The sequence below is a fragment of the Rousettus aegyptiacus genome, unplaced genomic scaffold, assembly GCF_014176215.1.
Source record: "Rousettus aegyptiacus isolate mRouAeg1 unplaced genomic scaffold, mRouAeg1.p scaffold_m13_p_5, whole genome shotgun sequence".
Classification (NCBI taxonomy): domain Eukaryota; kingdom Metazoa; phylum Chordata; class Mammalia; order Chiroptera; family Pteropodidae; genus Rousettus; species Rousettus aegyptiacus.
This window is the reverse complement of record NW_023416308.1, coordinates 11,664,129-11,684,620: the sequence shown is the minus strand read 5'-3', so window position 1 is coordinate 11,684,620 and position 20,492 is coordinate 11,664,129. Positions and strand designations below refer to the sequence as shown.

Sequence of the window (20,492 nt, the reverse complement as noted above, 5' to 3'; positions counted from 1 at the left end):
GCCTTTATAATCCAGCCAGCACATGTCTGTCACTTGGGAATATTCAGTTAGAATCCAAAACAGCAACAAAATCCAGCACAAAGCAGCTGTTCTCTGATACTCCTTTGGGAATAGTCTCCATCTTTTCCAACCTTACACTGCACATTTCCCAAAGATTAGTCTACCTGCTGCGCTGATCACTGCTGATTGAGGCCTATTCACTCTCCCAGCAGCAGGCTCTTCCATAGTCACCCAGAGCTATTTAGTACTTTTATTCCTAAGACCATCCAACTACTCTTGCCTAAGTACATCAAAGCCCATATCTTCAGCAAAGCTAGTACATGAAAACACAATCTCTGGATCATAAATGATGTAGTCGATGTTCTGCCGTATTTCTTGTATAGCAGCTCTCTTCTGAGTCAAACTGAAGAGCATCGTGGTCATGCAGTCCTCGTGATCCAGATTCCAGTTCCAGTCCCTGCCACTAACCTAGTTTCTCAGCCTTAGCCTCCGGCTCCTAATCCGTGATAGGCGTATGATCACAACGGTAAATAGTCTGATCTTGGACATTTTCTTTAAAATGCCTGACAGAAAACAAATTTTAAGTAACAAAATGCCAGGTAAATGAAAATCAGAAATGATAGCTCTCTCAAATTATATCAATTCTTAACTGTTTAATTTCATATGGAAAAAAAAAATTTATTTTAAGGCTGAAGGCCTCTGAACAACCTCGCAATCCTGATCTCACTCACTAGAGTGGAACACCATTACCAGTTTGGAACATAATCATCCCAGTATTTTTTTTAAACATTTAAAAGTGTAAATCCATAATGAAATGCTTTGTGGCTTTTCTCTAAACCCACAAATGGTATCGTATTTTGTTCTACAACTTTCTCTTAACTCAAAGGTTCATGAAGAGAGCTATTTCCTTCTTAAATAGGTATAAAGTATTTTATAGTATAAATGCTATAATTTAGCCATTTCCCTACCAGTAGACCTTATAGACTGTTTTTTCCCCCTGTGCTATTACAAACAATGCAAACATGTTTAAGCACACAAAGGACGTATCTCAAACGCAGAAACTAGAAATAAAACAGCAGGGCTGCAGGGAAAAATCAACGTTTAACTATTCTATACGAGCCACTTTAAGGTTTTTAGAATCTAAGGCATAAAGTAGTCAGTGCGGCCAATGGGAAAGGTGAATTAAGTGGCAAGAATTTGATATACCTCTGAAATATATTAAAAACTACCCAAAGTAAGGTTAGTTACCTAAAGACCCCACCATGCCAAATAAATTGAGTGTTGTAAATTCAGACACAATGGCTGTTTTAAGGTCTGTGGCTGGTGGCCAACCTCATTCTTTATATTCCAACTTTATTTACCTGCTTGGGAACCTGGACTTCTGCTAAGAGGAGAAATGGAGAGACCCCCATGGCCCTCAGTGCTGGTGGGACCCAAAGCAGAATCAGAGGAGCTGGTATAGGAGTTGAAGGCAGGAAACTGCTGTAGATTCTCGAGGGGAATGTGGACTTCTGGGTCTGCAAAGGAAAGATGAGAACAGTAGGCCCATTTACAGATTTCCTGAAATCTTACTCAACATTTTAAGACAGCCATCAACATGAATCCCTCAGGGGTCCGAAGGATGTAGACAGAAGTTTTAAAACCCAAATTTCTAATGGTCACTTTATGTGTCCTTTTTTTTTTTTTTTTTTACTATAAAACCCTGTCCTAACTATTTCATATTGAAGCTGGGTAATAAACATAGGGGTTAATCATCTGTTCTATGTACTTGTGTTTGATTACTTCCATAATAAAAGTTAGAAAACCCTTGTTCCTGAAACATGTTTTCTCAAATGTTTAGGACATGTGCCCAATAGCTACACAGCACTGGGACCCCAGCTATATATTTGTCCCAGATGGAGAAGTAAAATTTGTTTACCATACCATAATGGAGTCAAAATACCTAAATCCTTTTCCTAGCCAAGGACTCGAGATTCCTTATTTTTTTGAGGATAAGCAGGCCCTCATGTCACACTAATCTTTTGAGTTCCATAAAGCTTATATTGGTGAACCAGATGAAAAGACTCTGTACTTGCTGATATGAAAGCTCTTAAATCTAACTTCCTGCATATGTTCCCTAGTTTATCAATATTTTTCTACTCTTATCAGACCCTCTTAGCAGACTTGCTATGTATAAATGTCCCTTTTATAGAGTCAAAGGTGAAGTCAATGATCCATCCAGAGAAAACATGGGATAGCACTTAGCAGATCTCCAATTTCTTCCCTGGCTAGGTTTTTCACCCATTATGCCAAGGATGAATTTAATCTTATTCCTTACTATGTGCTATGCACTTTGACCTGCATTGACCTGCATTAACTCATTTAATTCTGAAATAAGCCTATGAAGGAGATACTCTCACAATTCATATTTAAGAGTTGAAAAAAGTGACAGAGCTAGGGTATGAACCCAAGCAGTTTCACTCCGGGGCCAGGGCACTGAGCCTCTGTACAATGATACACAGCTGTATTAGTCAAAGATGAGAGTTCTTGAACTTACACTTGCCCTGTTTTTTGTTCTCCTCCATCTCAATCCTGCGCTCTCGACGGCGCTCCTCCCGGGCCTTCTTTTGGCGCTGACGTTTCCTCTTCTCAATGTCATCTGTGGGTTGGTCAGGTTGTGAGGAGGCAGACCTAGGACAACCTTGCCATATCCCCCTCCCAGCTGCCTAGTAGTTAAGGCCACATAAGTGGGCCCAGCTGGACTATGAATGGTTGAGACTCATGACACCACTCCTAACTCCTCCCACTCTGGGTTTCTAGTCAAAAGAATTCATGAACTCCACTATAAAGAGAAGCAAAGTAGGGGCATGCTCACCTGAGAATATCTCTAGGGTTTCTTTAGAGACCACAGGAGGCTGCAGAGCCAGTTCACAGATGCTGAACTCGCAGGTAAGCGGCAAGTGAGAGAGATATCTATGACGCTGTCGAACATCCTACAGTGGAAAAGGGACAAACGTTCAGAACTAAGACCAGGCCTAACTATGAGGGCAGAGATTCCCACACCTCAGACATGCAACAGTATACACACACTCACAGAGAGCAATGAGGCTCAAAAGGTAGTGCTAAAGGTATCACTGTTTTGAAAAGCCAAACAGAAGTATCAATTAAGCTACAGTAAGATAGGATAAGCAACCAAAAGCACTTTTTTGGTCTGTACTACAAATGAATGAATTGAGCCTGGTAATAAATTATCTAAAGCTAATCAGCTGTTTTTGATTTTCTGGGGTCCATGACAGGGGACAGAATAAGATAAAAGTGAGTTATATGCTCGCAAAAATCTAGGAACCATTGACAGAGTTAATGATAACTGGGCAGCCAGATACAGCAGGTTTCTCTACTGAACGAAGCTTGGCCTAAAATAGTAAAAACGGAAGCCCATCAATTTAAATTTACATTTTTCTTTTTTGCATATTTGATAAAGTTTATAGTACTCAAAAAGTCTAAATTTAAGGCTTATAACAAATTAGTGATCAATACAGGGATAACTGTCAAAGGGCAAAAATTCAGATATTGCTAAGCCGAAAATGCACTTTGGGCTCAAGTAAACTAGCTTGAAGCCTCCAAGGACTTTTCATTTTCTTGGACATTTCTCCCAAGCAATAAGGAGAAAGAGAAACAAAACAAATTCATCTTAAATGAAAGTAGGAGACATCTGTATTCCCAAACCACAGTAAATAATAACTTGTGAAACAGCAGTGGTGACCAACAGAGCCCTGACACGGTAAGGTAGCCCCATTTAACTTTTAAAAAATTCACAGGCACCATCACTAACAAAAATAGCCTTAAAAATAAAAAAACTAAAGGCCTTGAAGGTCTGTGAACTTGGGCTGGCTATGCCCACCCCAAAGACATTAGGTTAATGTTGCTCCCCAACCCTCGATCTCCAAAAAAAGGCCTTACCTCAGACATGGAGTACCCAACGATCTCCACCACTGTTGCCGAGATCTTCTCAGGGCTCTGCTCCAAGCTACCATATTCCCGCACGAGACAGCGCACATTCACAGGGTGCAGGAACATGTACTGGCCATCCTCCGCTGAAGACAAATGCCTCTATTACACAGTATTCTTGGCCAGCTCTCGAGACGGGCCCTCTTTATAGCGAGGCCTGCATCTCCCTCCCCAAGCCAAAAGGCACGAGGATCTAGTGGCAATATCTCCTTCCACTTAGAGTTAGTTCATCTCTCTGAAACATCTGTGGCAACCCAGCCCTTCCTCTCAGGGACCCTCACCTTGGTAAAAGTAGTAACAGGGAGAGCTGCTCAGGTGTGTGAAGCCTGGCTTAGTGATGGGTTCCTGCTGGCTTGACTCAGAACAAATGGTCCCCTCTCCAAGATTGTCATCTGCTAACTCCGAGTCATCACAGGTCTCTGACAAACCCTCAGGCTCCGGTTCAGACATTGCTTCCTCTTCCTCTACCAGAGGGAGACCAAGAGGACGAGAAGAGCCCAGAGAACAAACTTCGGTGGTTTCTTCATCAAAAGCAGAGAGATACTCTAGCACACCCTGTTAGGACAAATTCTAGGTCAACAGAAAATACATGTGGGCAAAGGCGGACACAGGAACCAAGCTCTCTGGATGCTTACCTTAGCTGTCACGTTCACTGATTTAATACTCCTAACATAAGCACAAAAGAAACACTCATAGTCCCCTCTTCTCCCAAGAAAGTCCAGATCTCACAGCACTGCCCAGCAACTCCATAGCAGCATCTGAGGAACAGTAGCCACTTAGTCTGGAAAAGAGACACACCAACCTTCCTGGGTTGAAAAACGGACTCCTTCTCCAAGGGAGCCATCAGCACCAGTTGTTCCAGAGCAGCCACGACACCACTGACTTCCCCTCTGCTTTCAGCCAATCCTGACAGAGCCTCTTCCCGAGTCTAGACCACCAGAGAGAAGACCAGAGAAAGCTAAGTTTTCAGAAACTTAGTTTGAAGGGCAAAGGCTTACAACAGCCTCTCTCAACAGGAACAAAAGTTAAAAGGCAATAAGACTCAATGGGAAGAGTTTAAGTACTTAAAATCCTCAATCTTTAAGGGAAACAGGAAGCAAAAATAGCATCAGATACTCAAATAGGGTGATATATTCTGCTTAGAGTCTCTGAATAAGACAATATTATAGAAAAGCTTCCTGAACAGAAAGCCAAGAACATATAACCAGTCTTCTAGTTTTTATGAACTACCTTGAGAGAACCCCAGTGCAGGAGGCAGGGGTTTGCCCAACACCCACTTCAACCTGGATAGCTTTACTTCTATGTAGCTTTTTTCCTACCTGAAATGCATTTGAACAAACGCTCTGCTCTGTAGAAAGAAAATAAAAATTAAATGCACAAGAACCTGCTCAAGGAGGATTTAGGAGTCAGACAAAAAGCTAAATACCAGATTCACCTCTTATTAGTTAGGTGTCCTCAAGCAAACTACCTAACCCATGATTCCATTTCCTCTTCCAGGAAAGGGCATAGTTGTATCTATCATACCAGGATATGAAGCCTAAGTGAGATAAATGAAGTACAGTACCTTAGCAGAGGGCCTGTCACATGCCACTCAATAAATAAGAGCTGTCAATGTTCTAAAATAGATCAGTGATTCTCAAAATGTGGTCTGGGGATGAACAGCATCAGAATCACCCTGGAACCTGTTATAATGCAAATTATTGAGCACAACGAGCCCACACCTACTGAATTAATCTCTCAGGGTGGAGTTCAACAACCAGTGATTCTGATGCTCCTTAACACTTAAGAATCCCTGTCACAGAGGATATAGGACAGGGAATTCTATATTTGGGTAATTCTTGCTACTCCAAAATCCTCAGGTGATACCTCTAGGACCTACTGGATAGGCCATAATACTTTCTCCACGACGTCCTTCACTAAAACATCTCTGAAAATAAATCCAAGTGTTTTCCTAGAAAACAAAAACCACAGCTTTGCTTAACTAAGAACACAGCTAACCTAAGAAATTCCAGTGTCTCAAATGGTTTATAAATCACTTTGATGTGTTCCTTTAAGCACTCGGAGAGTGCTTTTGAAAACCCACTAGGTCAGCCCTTCTCTCCCATCATCAAAGACCAGAGCAAATCGGTTTGTGCCATTCCCTGCTTTCATCTTAAGCATGGAGCCAAAGAAACACTTCCATCATCTCATCTATTTCCAGTGCATTTGTCTCACCTTGAGCTCCTGGATGGCTGCCTCAATAAAGCAGGACTCAGGGCTGTGCTTTTCCTCTGCCAGCTGCTGCTCAAGCGCTATTTTCTCTTCCTGAACCACCCGGCGCAGCACCTGCTCCTTAGAGGCTAGCAGCAACTTGGAGTACTGGCTGTGCTGTTCATCTACAAAAAAGCCAGCAAGATCACAAAAATGCAACACTCAAAGCTCGCAACACTCAAAGCACACAACCTTTTTTCTAAGGTGACGCTTATAAAATAATTCAGCATAATTTACTAAAAATAATTAAACAATGATCTTAATATAAATTTATAACTCTGACCCTATTATACAAAAACTATCCTAAGAAACCCAAAAAATTTAGTCAAACAATATTCTGCAACAAAAAAGCTACAACCAACCAGTCCAATAACAAAGAAATGGTTAATGACATGATGATATATTCATTAAAAAGAATTTTGCAGACATGAAAAATGATTTTCTAAAGAGAGGGCATTTAGTAACATGTAGAAATATCTGCACTACTTGGACAAAAAAAGCAGATGCCAAACTAAAGTAAAACTTTTGAGGGTAACTCCAATAAGAGAATGAAAAATTTAAAACGTTAGTTTTTGAGAAACTCTTGAAACACCCTGTAAGTTTTCCAGACTCTCCTATCCTAGTACCTGCCCAGAAAAAACCATTTATAAATATGAATATGCATCCTTAAAACCTTTTCTATACATTTACGTGCCCATGCTCATAAAAACTAAAAATTTTCAAAAATGATAAATTGTACATTTTGTTATTTTGCAATGTCTTAAAATCTTTCAAAATATTAATAAAGAGAGCTATTCTGTTTTTACCTTCTGTATAGTATTCCACAGTATTAACATACTAATAAGTTCCTTTTGGAACATTTAGGTTATTGCCAATTTCAGGGTAAAAAAATCCTATTATGGCCTCAATAAAAATTATATCTTTATGATATTTAAGTATAAATGCTGGATCAAAAGTTATGAATATTTTAAACACCACCAAAGTGCCTCTCTCCAAAGGCTGTATTGATTTATATTCCCACCAAGAACAAGAGTACCCATTTTCCCACCCCCGCAATTTGATCTGCATTAACTCTTAACGAAGTTAAATCTCTAGATACTTGGAGGTTATCCCGATATCTTTTTTCAGGAAAAGTTCGACCTATGTTTAGTCCATTCTTCTACTAACTAGGCTGTTAATCTATTTTATAGAACACCTGTATGTTCTGGATTATTATGGTGACACTGGTTAACAAAATCCAGTAAGTTTCAGATGCACAATTTAGCAATAAGGCATATATATATATATAGCATCGTTTGTTCACCACTGTAATTAGATTTCTGTCACCACATATTTGACCCCTTTTACCCCATCTACCTCCCCCCTGCTCCCTAATGTTTAGTTTTAAATGTTTAAATTTTCCCCTAGTTTATTCACTTATTAACTTTGAGGATCTTTACAAATTTCAAATTTATCTTTTTTATTAACTTTATTGGGGTAACATTGATTAATAACATGGAAATTTCAGGTGTATATAATTCAATATCTCTATACTCTATTGTGTGCTCACCACCTGAAGTTTAGTCTCCTTCTGTCATCATATATTTGTCCCCCTTTACCCACTTTGTCCTCCCTCCATCCCTCAGTCTTTACTTTTACACAGCATCTATAGCTTCAGCCTGGTTCAAAAATCCATCCATACCTAAGGATTTATAGAGATATTATCCTATATTTTCTTTTAAAGGTTTAAGTTTTGGATGTTTTTACATTTAGTTCTTCAATCCATCAGGAATTGGTTTTTATGAATGGGTATGATAGGGATATAATTTTCTTTTTTTTTTTTTCTATAAGAGTACATTGTTTCAATACCATTTATTGAGAAAGCTCTTTTGCCTAGAAATTGAAATACCACTTTAATCCAAAACTCACGTCTATAGAAAATGAAAAGAATACAACCCCTTGTACTTTCCACACCATAAGCACTTATCACACTCTATACCCTAACTGCCTGGCTAACAGTCTGTCTCTTCTATTACTACCACTGAGTTATGATGACGGGTGCCCAGACTAGCTGACTAGAATCCCAAGGACTGGGCACAGTGCCAGATACTACTCAACAAAGCCACAGTCTGGGCTATCTTAAAATATATATAATTGAACCAAACTCAAAACCAAGAGTTAATCCATTCTCTGCAAATTCCACCCTAACCTACTGGAATCCTATAACTTATTTGGAAATGCTAGACACTGCTTGCTCAAAGACTAAATTTCTGATAGTAGGAAAATATGTTCACAGTAGCCTTAAGGGGTGTACCCAGGATCACTGCCCCCAAGATTAACTGAACTTACCTCCTAGATGAATAGGATGGTCTACATTCATCCATTTGGATTTGGGCAAGGCCACCAACACCCCTTTCTCCCTCTTCATCAGCTGCATCGTAATGGTATCACCAACAACATACTGACGAGACTCTGTGGCAACAACACTGTAACACGGACATTTAGATGTAGGAAGGTAAGAAATTAGCAGACTAGGGTCTAATCTAGTAAATCTCTCCATCTCACCTCTTGAGATCCTTCTTATGCACAGAACTGTAACAGATAGGACATTTACTCCAGGTCTTCTCACTCAGTGAAAGGTAGTGCAGTATGCATGCCCAACAGAAAATGTGTCCACAACGGGTTATCTTGGCTGCAGTAGGTGGATATAGGCATATTGGACAAGATGGCACTTCGTGGCTACAAATACGCTGAAACAAAATAATCACCACAGGTTACACTGCTTTCAGAAATGACTACAGATTACCAAAATTAAAGTCTCTTCTCTCCCATCCCCATCCTCATCCCCATACGCCTCTATTCAACATATCTTCATAAAACTGTTGAACACTACAAGTTTATGTATGATAGCACTTAAAGCAGATCATTAAGGAAACCGTAATAGCAGTTTAATATTTAAAAAACCCAACTACATAACAGGAATTTTGGGGCTCTATATTAAAGAGACAAAATGACAGAAATCAACATATGATCCTATTTACAAAAAAAGATTTATACATACATATATAAAGCGTCTAGAAGTAATGTACCAGTAATTTCTAATAGAGCCAATGAGTCTTTCATTTTATATGGATCATTGTTTTTTTTTTTAAACCAATGCATGTAAAACTTAAACTTCATAGGTCTTTTATGTCATTCTCATATGATTTTATGAATTTTCACAGTAATGGGAATCCAGGCTTTAAGGCCTATGGTTTTGAAAGGTATTTTACCTCATATAACCCAGCGACAGAAAAGATACCCAGAGCTCATAACTTCAATAGAGCACAAATGTAGCAGCAGTTTGGACAAAAGTGCAGCTGTGTGGCTCATTCACCAGCCACAATGCTGAGGCCTGACTTGATATTACAGGTACTACAAATGGCTACCAGTAAAGCAATGTCTGTGTAATGAGCCCACCCTAGGTCAGGAGGGTAACCAAAGGCCCTCTGTCCTGGTTGCTTCTTCCCAGGACAGAGAAGGTAGTAGACAGGACTGCTTTTACACCTTCAGATCAGAGCTCTCCAACTCTCTAGGTCCTGCAGTCAGTGCCAATTATGAGAGCACAAAATGAGCTTCAGGAGAAAACAGGACTGACCTTTGGGAAAAGTCTACAGTAAGGCCATGCAGAAAAGGGTATCAGCAGTAACCCAGCCAACAGCTGCTGTGTCACCCTTTCTTTAGTTCTCTCTCCCACGAACAGCTTATAAGCTTAGCTGAGCTACTCACCACTTGTTCCACAAAGTCCCAATTGACTAAGGTATCAGGATCAGCAAAATGAACTGTGTAGTCTTGGTCTTCAGACACCACAAATTGGCAGCTAGAAAGAGAAAAATAAAGAATAGGCAGACTGTCAGAATCCACCAACAAGCCCTCAGCAAAAATTCATCATCTCTTCACTTAGAAATCAAATGCAGACCATCAGCAGCCATGGTTTGTGAAGGACTGAACTGGGACTTCAGCTTCAGATCTGAGCTTCAGCTATGAAGGGAATCCAAAGACTCAGTGGGTAGGAATCTAAACCCATGAACTCTTGTTTCTTTTGCTTCCAAGCCCAGCCAAGCTGCCTACAGGCCTCCCCTGAACTAAAATTAGCCCAGACTGTGGCTCCATTGACCAGCAGGAAGCCAGATTTGCTCCCTCACCCCCAGAAACCCTGGAACATAGCTAGTCTTCAAGGCAATAGAAAAGACTATTCTCAATCATTTGAGTACCAGCTTATATAAAGTACATAATAAATGGTTACTTCAGTCTAGATCCAAGCTTAAATCTTACATCATAACACCACACAAAAGGAAAAAGGAAATCAGTATCTAAGCAAAAATATGCCAAGCACTCCAACTTATCATTCAATTCCCCCTTAAGTAATTTATCTTCTCTAGAGAAGTTGAATCTCAAAATGGTTAGGTAAATTACCGAAGATCAAAAGTCAAAACAAGATTCAAATTTGGGTCCAATTCTAAAGAAAATACCTTTACTACCTCATCATGATACTAAAGCATTATTTATTTTTAGCATTTATTTTAGCATTATATTCTTTTAAGTACCAAGAACGTTCACTTGGAAAATGGGTTTTCAACCTTGCCAAAAGAAGGGGGCGGGGAGACCCAAATCAACTCCCTTTCTGCCTCCCTCCCACAGTAGCTTAAAAGAAATTTCTTCTCAGCACCACAACTGCCCAGAGATGTAATTTTACTTTCCTCCTGAAAGTAGCCATACTCACTTGGCCTGTAAAAAGAGCTCCTTGTTAAAAGGCTTATGCCCCCACTTGTTCCTTTTCCCCCAGCTGCCATGTCCACTGCCTTCAAAGTGACCCGCCTGGCCACGGGGTTCAAAAGTGAAATTCAACAAGTGGTTCAGGTTGATCTTCTTTGGACCAGAGAACTGGGCAGGGCTAAACTCTGCCCGTTGAGCCTCTGCTACCTAGATAGAATGACAACGAATCAGAATATTTCGATTAGGATGATACTTACTGATTTAGAGCAGAAAACAGCACGAACTCCTTCTGTGGCTTAAAATAGTAACTAATTAAAACATAGGCTTAAAGTACACAATCTTCCTAGGAAGAGGTAATGCAAAAAGTCTATCCAAGATCCAGATGGAAGTGGAGAGGGAAAAAAGGGGTTAACATACAATTACCCAAACTGTTTACTAGGCCCTGCTTAGTAGCAGTTAACCATTAAAGGGCAAAATGAACTCCTCTGGCTATCATGAAGCACGAAGATTTACTTATAGAATTAATCCTTCCCCAGTCCCATCAGACTCCCATACCTTCACTCTTGTTAGCTATTTGTTCTCTGGTTTGTTTCTGGCAAAAGCAAGTCTGTGGAACTACACTCTGCAGGAGGCTTGCAGGCAGCTGCTAACTGCCATAGGCTTCAGGGTCCTGCCAGAGACCTCCAGTCTGAGACACACACTGCTATTCATTGTTAATTAAAACTGACAGAATTAGAACATGTGGGCAGACTGGCTCTGTGTCCAGAAATAAACCCAATCGGCAGACTCAGAAACAGTTTGAAAAGTGGCAAGAAACAACATGAGAAATAACACTGCACACAACAGAAGAAATCATAGTGAGGCTTTTTCAGTCCTTCTAATATTCCCAAACTGAAGTGGTACAGATACCTGCTATAAGTCAGCTAATACATTTTCTAATCCCACTTTCCTATTTAATGTCATAGCAGTTTGCCATGTCATTAAATATTTGTACACAATAACTTTAAATGGCTATACGTCATTACATCACAGCAGTAAACTATAACATCCTAGTGTGTGATAGATCATTTGTAGCTTCCCACTGTGCAACAAAATAACGCTGTGATAATAAACACACTTTTGGACAGGTCTTTGTGCACAAATATTTAAACATCTAACTATTTCTTTTGAATGTATAGGAGCAATTACTGGGTCAAAGAAAATGCAAATTTAAGGCTTTTGCTGTTTAGTCAAATTTAGAGAGTAGTAAGCAGCACTTGCACTTATGTGATAAAGAATCTAAAGAGTACAAAAAGAGATGCAACGAAAGATACCTTCTATTCTAGAGGCATTCTACGCATACAGTCATAGTAGTACATGACCTTTATTAAATACAGTGGCTTACTATAGAGTTAGGCAATTTCCTTTTATCTTAATAGATCTTAAGAGACAATATCCCCCATTGTTTACATAACTCAACACAGGAAGCCCAGGACTTTCACATCATCCCATACCTCATCCCTTAAACTCTCATTTCCACAGGGCTCTACTCTCCACCCCCAACCAGAGTTTTCCACTCCCAATGCCCCGAATTTAGATAAGAGCCTGTGCTCACTCAACAAAATCCCCCACATTCTCAACCTCTGTCTTCTTCATGTTGTTATCCTAGCTGGTTCACTGTCATTCTCTCCGATACTCCCATCATAATTCCTGATTATCCTACCAATATGCTAACTTCTCAGTTCCTTGACCACCTCTCCTTTAATCAGCTTGCCCTCCACCCCACTCAGCCAGCCACCCATTCCCATGGGCATACTGTCTAGACATACACTGTCCAGTACAGCGGCCACCACTAGTGAGATATGGCTGCTTTTGTACCTCAAATGTTGCCAGTACCACATTGTTAAACAGCATTTTAGCTATACTGGGTGAAATATATTACATTTTACTTTTTCAATGTGGCAACTAGAAAACTTTAAATTACATAGGTGGCTTTCAATTCTATTGGACAGTACAGCTCTACAGTGCTAGATCATGATAGTTAACTGCATCGCTCCCACCATCTTAATTTTGAGCACTCTACATCCAACCAGCACTGACTCCTTTCCCAGTCTGTTCTCTCTGGTCCTGATTCCAACAACTGTTCACCCCCACTGGGATCTGCAAGCCAGTGATCCAACCCCCAAAATTTTCTTTCCTTATTTGCCTTAGATACTATGGTCCATACCCCCTTCTCAAATCAGTTGTATTCACCTAGCAAAAACCTTCCCCCCAACTAAAACAACCCTCTGCCTATTCTGCACTGGCACCTGAGCAGTCAAACATACCTAAAGGACACAACCACACCACACTGACCAGTCTCACTAAAGGAGACCCTTATGCTGCCTGGCAGTCACATTATAATCCTATTACACTTGTGTACTCCATTAATTCCCGTAGCCACCCAGACAACTCCATTCCTTAGGCTTCCAAACCTCTCTCAGCTCACCTCATCTTTTTCACTGAGACAATAACAATCAGAAAAGAACTCCTACACCTTCCTACCAAGAACTCTGCCTTTCTCTTGTTATTGTGGATGAACTGGTGAAGCTCCTATTTACGCCAACTCAGGAACTCAAGGACACTGTTCCAGCAATTCTCTCCCTTTCCTCTGCATCACATTTTCCCTCTCACCAGAAAAATCCCATTAGCAGAGACGGGCTGTAATTTCTCTCACCTTAAAATCTCTCTCAAAGTCGTATTCCCCTCAAGCTACTGCATCACCCCTCTGCTCCCCTTTAGAGCAAAGCCACTAGAAAGTACTGTCTAGGTACCTGCCATTTCCTCCTCTTCTCCTTCTATTCGCTCAAAAATCCATGCCAATCAGGTTTTTATCATGACCACTCCATCAAAGCAGCTCAAGGCCGACAACCTACATTACCTACACATTTTCAAATGTTATGGTCAACATTCAGTCCTCCTCTTAGCCAATCAGCAGCACAGGACAAAATTAATCACTTTCTCTAAATGGCTTTCAGTTCCCTTCCTCCCTTTCTGCTGGTTCCTTATCATTCTGACTCAAAGCTCAGTCCCTGTATCCATTCATTTTTTGCAACACATAGTTCCTTAATGACCTTACCTAGTTCTATAGCTGCAAACACCAACTGCATGCAGACAGTTCTCTAGCCTGGGTCTCCTCAACTCCAGGCTCCGTTAATGGCCTATCTCTATTTAGAGATCTATCTAATAGGCATTTGAACACAAATGTAACATTTCCAAAATGAAGTTATTTATCTCGATCCCTCTTACCTCCCCCCCCCACAAAAAAATCCTGTACTCCTCTTGAAGTATTTCCCATTTCAGCAAATGGTACCTGAACTGGGTTCCTGCCAAAAATGTTAAGTCATTCATTTATCTGCTCAGACCCCACATCTAATAATGTTAAAAATTCCTGTTGGCTCTACCTTCAAATATTCCCTTAAATCTAACCACCACCACTCTGTTTCCAAGTTTCCATTGCTCTCACCAGGAATATCTTAATACCTCCTCACCAGCCTCCCCGATTCCACTCACCCCTTTAAAATTCCAAGTCAGATTACCTCGCTTCTCTCCTCTTAAACCCTCCAATAGCTTCCCATCTCTCCACACAAAAGCCAAAGTCCTCAAAGCCCCACATGATTTGACCCCTCTTTCCTGTTCTTTGGTTTCATTTCCTACTTCTCCTCCACCCACAGAAGCTCCTTGCTTTATCTCAAACACACCAAAAACATTACCAACTCCAGTCCCTTGCACTTATTCCTTCTAAGACGGTATTCTTCAAAATTGTATGTTGTGCTCCCTTGCTTCGTTCAGGACTCTAAATGAAATTCACCTCCTCAAAGTTTCCCTCAGCCACCTTCTAAAACTATACTCTTCCTGGTTAGTACCTGGATGGGAAACCACCTAGGAAGACCAGGTGCTGTAGGCATAAATAATAATAAATAAAATAAATAAAACTGTACTCTTTGTCATTCTCTACCTCTTTACCTCTCTCTTTTTTTAATTCAATAAGCACTTACTATCAGATTTATCACATAATGGTTTATTTGTTCTCTCCCCGAGCTAGAATATAAGCTCCTAAAAGGCAATGTTCCGCTTGATATTATATCCCAAATTCCTAAATGGTATTTGGTGCATAGAAGGCAAACAGTAAATTTCTAGTGAATCAAAGAATTCTACCATGAGTGCATCCATTAAACCTGTCCTTTTCTATAATGGTTATACGGTATAGAACATTCAGACAGCAGGATAATTTAACCAGTCTCTTGTTGATGGCTGTTTCCCAAATTTTGCAACTACAAACAATGCTGCAGTGAATCTCTTTCATGTAAATCTTTATGCACTTATACAGAAGGTTATCTAAGGTACTCCTAAAATCAGAGTACCTGTGACAAAGGATATAGCATTTTACATTTGCAAGGCAAATGTCATTTATTGTCATTCTATTACTTAAATATTCCAAAGGGTACCTACAATTCAAGAGTGAAAGGACTATACAAATTAAGGTACCCAAAATTTGCTATCATTTCTCACAGTTCATGATTATGTTATCTTCATGGAAATTTTCATAACCTTCAAGAGAAGAAAGAAGGCAAAGTTCCAAACCTAGTTAATCCTCCATTACTCAAGACTTCTTTGGTTATTCACTCTTCCACCTTTTGTTCCTTTACCTCCCAAACTATTAATAAACAAAACAAAAGCAAACCTCATGCTTATGTTCTAAAAAGAACAGTTCTAAAATCTCATACCTCATCTCGTCTTCCACCATTAAAAGAAGAGCTAAAGAGTTTGCTGCTGCCGCCACCCCTTTGAGGAGGCATCTTGTTAAAAGTTTTGCTTTTCTGTGAACTGGAGCGACGGGACTGGTTGCTAAAATTTTCATTTTTGGGGTAGGAAGGTTCACGTTTGCGATTGTAGCGCTTGGATCCACTTGAGTTCTTTCCATCTGAAAGCAAAAAAACACAAAAGAATTTTATGAGAAATGATACACATACTCGGTCAAATGCTCTCTACCTCACAACAAAACTGTTTTAAACTAGAGTAAAATGGGCCCTTCCATGATTGCAAAGAATTCTGGGTTTGGGCCAGAGCCATTAGTGCTTTAGGCAAAATATGACATAGTAAGATGTTCTTTGTTGCTGTTGTTTTTTAATAATGAAAACTAAAGGATCCCTCCCTCAGGACAAATACTGTACAGACCAAACCAACCACACAGATTCTCAGTTCACAATGTCTGTTTTTCAGAGCTTAACCACTGCTCTTGTAAAGTCCACTCAGACAAAGTGATAGGAAAAGGAATAGCCTATCTATATTAGGGTAAAGTATTTTATCTGGAAGCGGGGTAGAAGACATTTTTTCTCTTAAATTACAACATAGCTAGCTTCTATACTGCAACATCTTGGCCTAGGCCCTAGCAGATCTATTAAAGAGGCATAAAAGCAAAACAATATTTACACATGTTCTAGAGGTCAAACTGAGAAGCTATTGACAAAAATTGTTGAACTCTAAGAGCATATTAAAGCAGCATGAATTATACCCTTTTAAAAAATATTTCTTGCTTTTATTCTCCAGTTATAAGAACATATGTTCAGGAGGGGGGAAAAAAAATGGCATAGATGATAGAGACTTTGTTCATTCCTCCTGTGACCAAATCAAAGTTGTAACAGAAACACAGAGCAAACAGCGAGGAAAGTCACCTGAGATCCAGATGAACGGAAGCCCTACAACTAGGAAGAGAAATAAGAAATCAGCCTACAACGTAGGAGGTAGGATGGGGGGAAGAAACAAGGCTGCCAGCCCCAAGTGGCTGAGTGAGACAGAGGCTGTGGCGGCAGCAGCTGCAGATGCCTCTTAAATGTGCCGTGTCCACAACCAGACTTTCCAGTGACGGACCTGCTTGCTCTGAGCACCAGCGCCAGATCAGCTGCTTGGAGGGGCACCAGGGACTTACAGGGGAGGTTGAGTAGTTGAGGCGAGGGCTGGGAGCAAGGGCCGGAAGTAAGGCTCTCTCCAGAGCAGAAGTGCTGGTGGTATCCATTGCTCCTCTGCTGTGCCCTCCCTCCTCCCAGGGTCCAGACTCAGCCCAGCCATAGCTGAGACATCATGGAACTGAACAACAGACATCATTCATTCTGCCCAGAGGATTCGTTGAAACTCTGCTTCCCCCAACTCACAGCCCCACCCAAGCCACATCCAGTTGTATTCTCGGGGAGTCCAGTGCTCATTGCTGAGCCAAGTCCAAGACTCACAGTGGTGACAGCTGGCCTCGGTTTCTGGTGTGGTATCTGTGATTGCTTGCTGAAACTTTACAGGTGGCCCTGGAGGGGCACAGGCTGGGGCTAAAGTTGGCCGACAGCTGAACCCCTCTCAAGAGTGTACCACTGGACACCTACTACACAAAACCATGCTAATAAGACCGGAAGACTTATGAGCTTTGCTTACTACATAGAAACAGACATGGATAGACAGCCAAAAAGACAAAGAAGCAGAAGCTGTATGAGAAAACAGAACAGGTCCAAGAATAATGGAGTCAAGCAACCTAACAGATGCAAAGTTCAAAACATGGGTTATATAGATCCTCAATGAACTTAAGGAGAGAGATGAACTCAGTAAGAACTTTAACAAAGAGATAAAAAACATTAAAATGGAAATGGAAATTCTAAAAGGGAAACAATCAGAAATGAAAAACACATTATCTGAGATGAAGAGTACATTAGAGGGAATAAACAGAGTGGATAAAAAAGAGGATCGAACCACTGATGTAGGGGATGAGGAAGCAAAGGACACTCAATCAGAACAGCAAGAAAAAAGAAGCCAAGACTATAATAATTTAAGGAGCCTATGGGACACAATTAAATGTAAAAATATGTGTCATAGGGGTATCTGAAGGAAAACAAGAAGTTGAAGAGCTATTTGAAGAAATAATGATGGAAACTTCCCTAACCTGGTGAAAGAAGTAGATGTACAACCCTAGGAAGTTCAGAGAGTTCCAAAAAAGATGAACCCAAAGAGGCTCACACCAAGACATATTATAAATACAATGAGAATCTTAAAAGCAGCAAGAGAAAAACACTTAGGTACCTGCAAGGGAACACTCATAAGACTGGCAGCTGATTTCTCAAAAGAAACTATCTATGCGGGACAGAAGGGCCTGGCACAAATTATTCAACATGATGAAAACCCAGGATCTACAACCAAAAATATTTTATCCAGCAAAGCTATCATTTAGAGTCAAAGGACAGAAAAAGAGCTTCCTAGACAAAAATAACCTAAAAGAATTTATCAACACCAAGCCAGTATGACTGGAAATGTTGGAGGGATTTCTTTAAGAAGAAAAAACATGTATCAAAAAAGATGAATAAAGAATGGTAATAACTACATTCCTATCAACAAGTACCTTAAATGGAAAAGAATTAAGTGCTACAACCAAAAGATAGAGTAGCTGAATGGATAAGAAAACAAGACCTCTACATATGCTGCATACAAGAGACGCACTTCAGATTAAAAGACACACACAGACTAAAAGAAGGGATAGAAAAAGATATACCTTGATGGACCTATAGGGTATTGCACTGAATGAATAAGTCAGAGAAAGACAAATATCACATTATTTAATATATATGTAGAATCTAAAGAAATAAACAACGAAAACAGAAATAAACTCATAGATACAGAGACTATTTTGAGGGCTACTAGATGGGAAGGAAGATGGCAGAAAAAGGGTAAAGGGATTAAGAAGTACAAATGGAGTTACAAAATAGATATGGAGATATAAAATGTAGCATAAGGAAAACAATCAACAATGTTCTAATAAATATATAAGGGAGAAAAGGAGTACTAGATTTAGTGGGGTGCTCACTTTGTGAGTTATATAGATTTCTAATCACTATGCTGTATAACTAAAACTAACATATTACTGTATGCCAACGATAACAAAAAAAAACCTCATTGAATTGTACAATGTAAATACAAGCAATTGTCTGTTATATTTCAATAAACCCAGAAGGAAAAAAAATATGTGTTTGATTCTGAAACCCTGTATAATTTACATTTGCCAGTACTCAGAAAATACCAACCTATAAACGGTATTTAATTTCCTTTTACTCTCCATTTTAGCCATGTGCCACATATGTTCCACGAAATGACAGGCATACAAGATATACTGTCTTCTACCTATTTATTACTCCATGAGCATTTTCATGCATCCGTAGTCTTCAAAAGCACACACTAAAGGCTGAGTTGTTGCCTACCATACGCTTACAGAATATAACCAATCCCATATCACTGTACATTTAGGTGGCTTCCAATTTTTTTTTTTTTGCTTGTTTAATATAACAGTATTGGAAGACTCTTTATACAGTGGCCTCTAAGATTATGTCAAATTTTCCAAGTAGAATTAGCAGATCAAGTATAATCATTAAAGCCTTTTATACATCCTCAAGTTGCTTTCTAGAACCGTAATACCAATTAGAGTCTAATTCACTACATTCTTGAGAATACTGAGTCGAATAAACTTTGTTAAATTAAAAGGTCAAAATAATTTAAATTTGAATTTATCTGATGACTAAGAACAAGCACTTTTCAGCCTGTTGATGATTTGTTTTGTAAAGAGCTTGTTTGTATTCTTTGCCCCATTTTTTCCCTGCTGGGGAGCTGAACTGCATAGTTTATTTTGTCCCAAACTGAACAAAGAACCCTGACCAGACATAATTAGTATGTGCTGAGGTTTACCAGCTTTAAAAAAAAAAAAAGCAGAGGGGGCAAAATAAAACCTGAGAACCACACACAGCTAAATAACTAAAGGTGAAAGAGGTGCCCAAATTAGTCTCTGCACAAAAAAAAAAGACTAATTTACCATTCTTGTCCCTTTGCTCACTCCATGTTATTTTATTCCAACATGGAAATCTGACCAAATCAAGTCTGCATACTAATTTAATGGCTTTAAAAGCAAAAACTTAGGATGGAAGTTTGGGGACTTTTAATGAAGAAATCCATTAGGCTTACCCTCAAACTTCAAGCGAGTGGTGGTTTACAAAGTTGAGAGGATTCCATGAGCCCCAGAAACTACCAAGATTTTCCCCCAAAATATATAGCTTAATCCTATTTATGTTAAAAATACATAAACAGAAAACGCATCAGAGTAGGCTATCTATGACTGTAACCTCTGGGAAATAGAGTTATCCACTTTTACCAGTTCATAGGAATCACCCAGATGAGCTTTTAAGGGATTCCTGTACTCAGGGCTCATCAGAAAACTCTGATTTCAGTATACTTATTATTTCAGTAATTTTTAAAACTAAAAGTACCTCGAAGAAATTATTTCTAGACAAACAGAATGATCAGCTTATTTTACAGTAGACTAAATAAATTCAAGATTAAGCCTACTTCAGAGAAAAGGAAATGTGAGCTGATAAATCAGAGTTCATATTGACAGCAATCACCGTGCACTTCATTTGTCAACATGGGATAAATGGTTTGCCATCCTCTCCAAACCTGACCAAACGATGACCTGGGAGACAAGCTAA

The 20,492-nt window shown here is 39.6% G+C and overlaps 1 protein-coding gene across 1 annotated transcript in view; it reads right to left on the bottom strand.

The window, feature by feature from the left end:
• RNF10 (ring finger protein 10) overlaps window positions 1-20,492 on the bottom strand; it is a 28,589-nt gene that overhangs the window by 2,643 nt on the left and 5,454 nt on the right. Inside the window, exons 2-13 of the mRNA XM_016127166.2 lie at window positions 15,717-15,913; window positions 10,979-11,178; window positions 9,985-10,075; window positions 8,782-8,966; window positions 8,566-8,702; window positions 6,202-6,362; window positions 4,790-4,915; window positions 4,269-4,542; window positions 3,940-4,073; window positions 2,855-2,972; window positions 2,537-2,638; window positions 1,362-1,517 (exon numbers count right to left, since the gene is read on the bottom strand). Of these exons, the coding sequence (XP_015982652.2) occupies window positions 1,362-1,517; window positions 2,537-2,638; window positions 2,855-2,972; window positions 3,940-4,073; window positions 4,269-4,542; window positions 4,790-4,915; window positions 6,202-6,362; window positions 8,566-8,702; window positions 8,782-8,966; window positions 9,985-10,075; window positions 10,979-11,178; window positions 15,717-15,913 (1,881 nt within the window). The remainder of the gene's footprint in view (window positions 1-1,361; window positions 1,518-2,536; window positions 2,639-2,854; window positions 2,973-3,939; window positions 4,074-4,268; window positions 4,543-4,789; window positions 4,916-6,201; window positions 6,363-8,565; window positions 8,703-8,781; window positions 8,967-9,984; window positions 10,076-10,978; window positions 11,179-15,716; window positions 15,914-20,492) is intronic.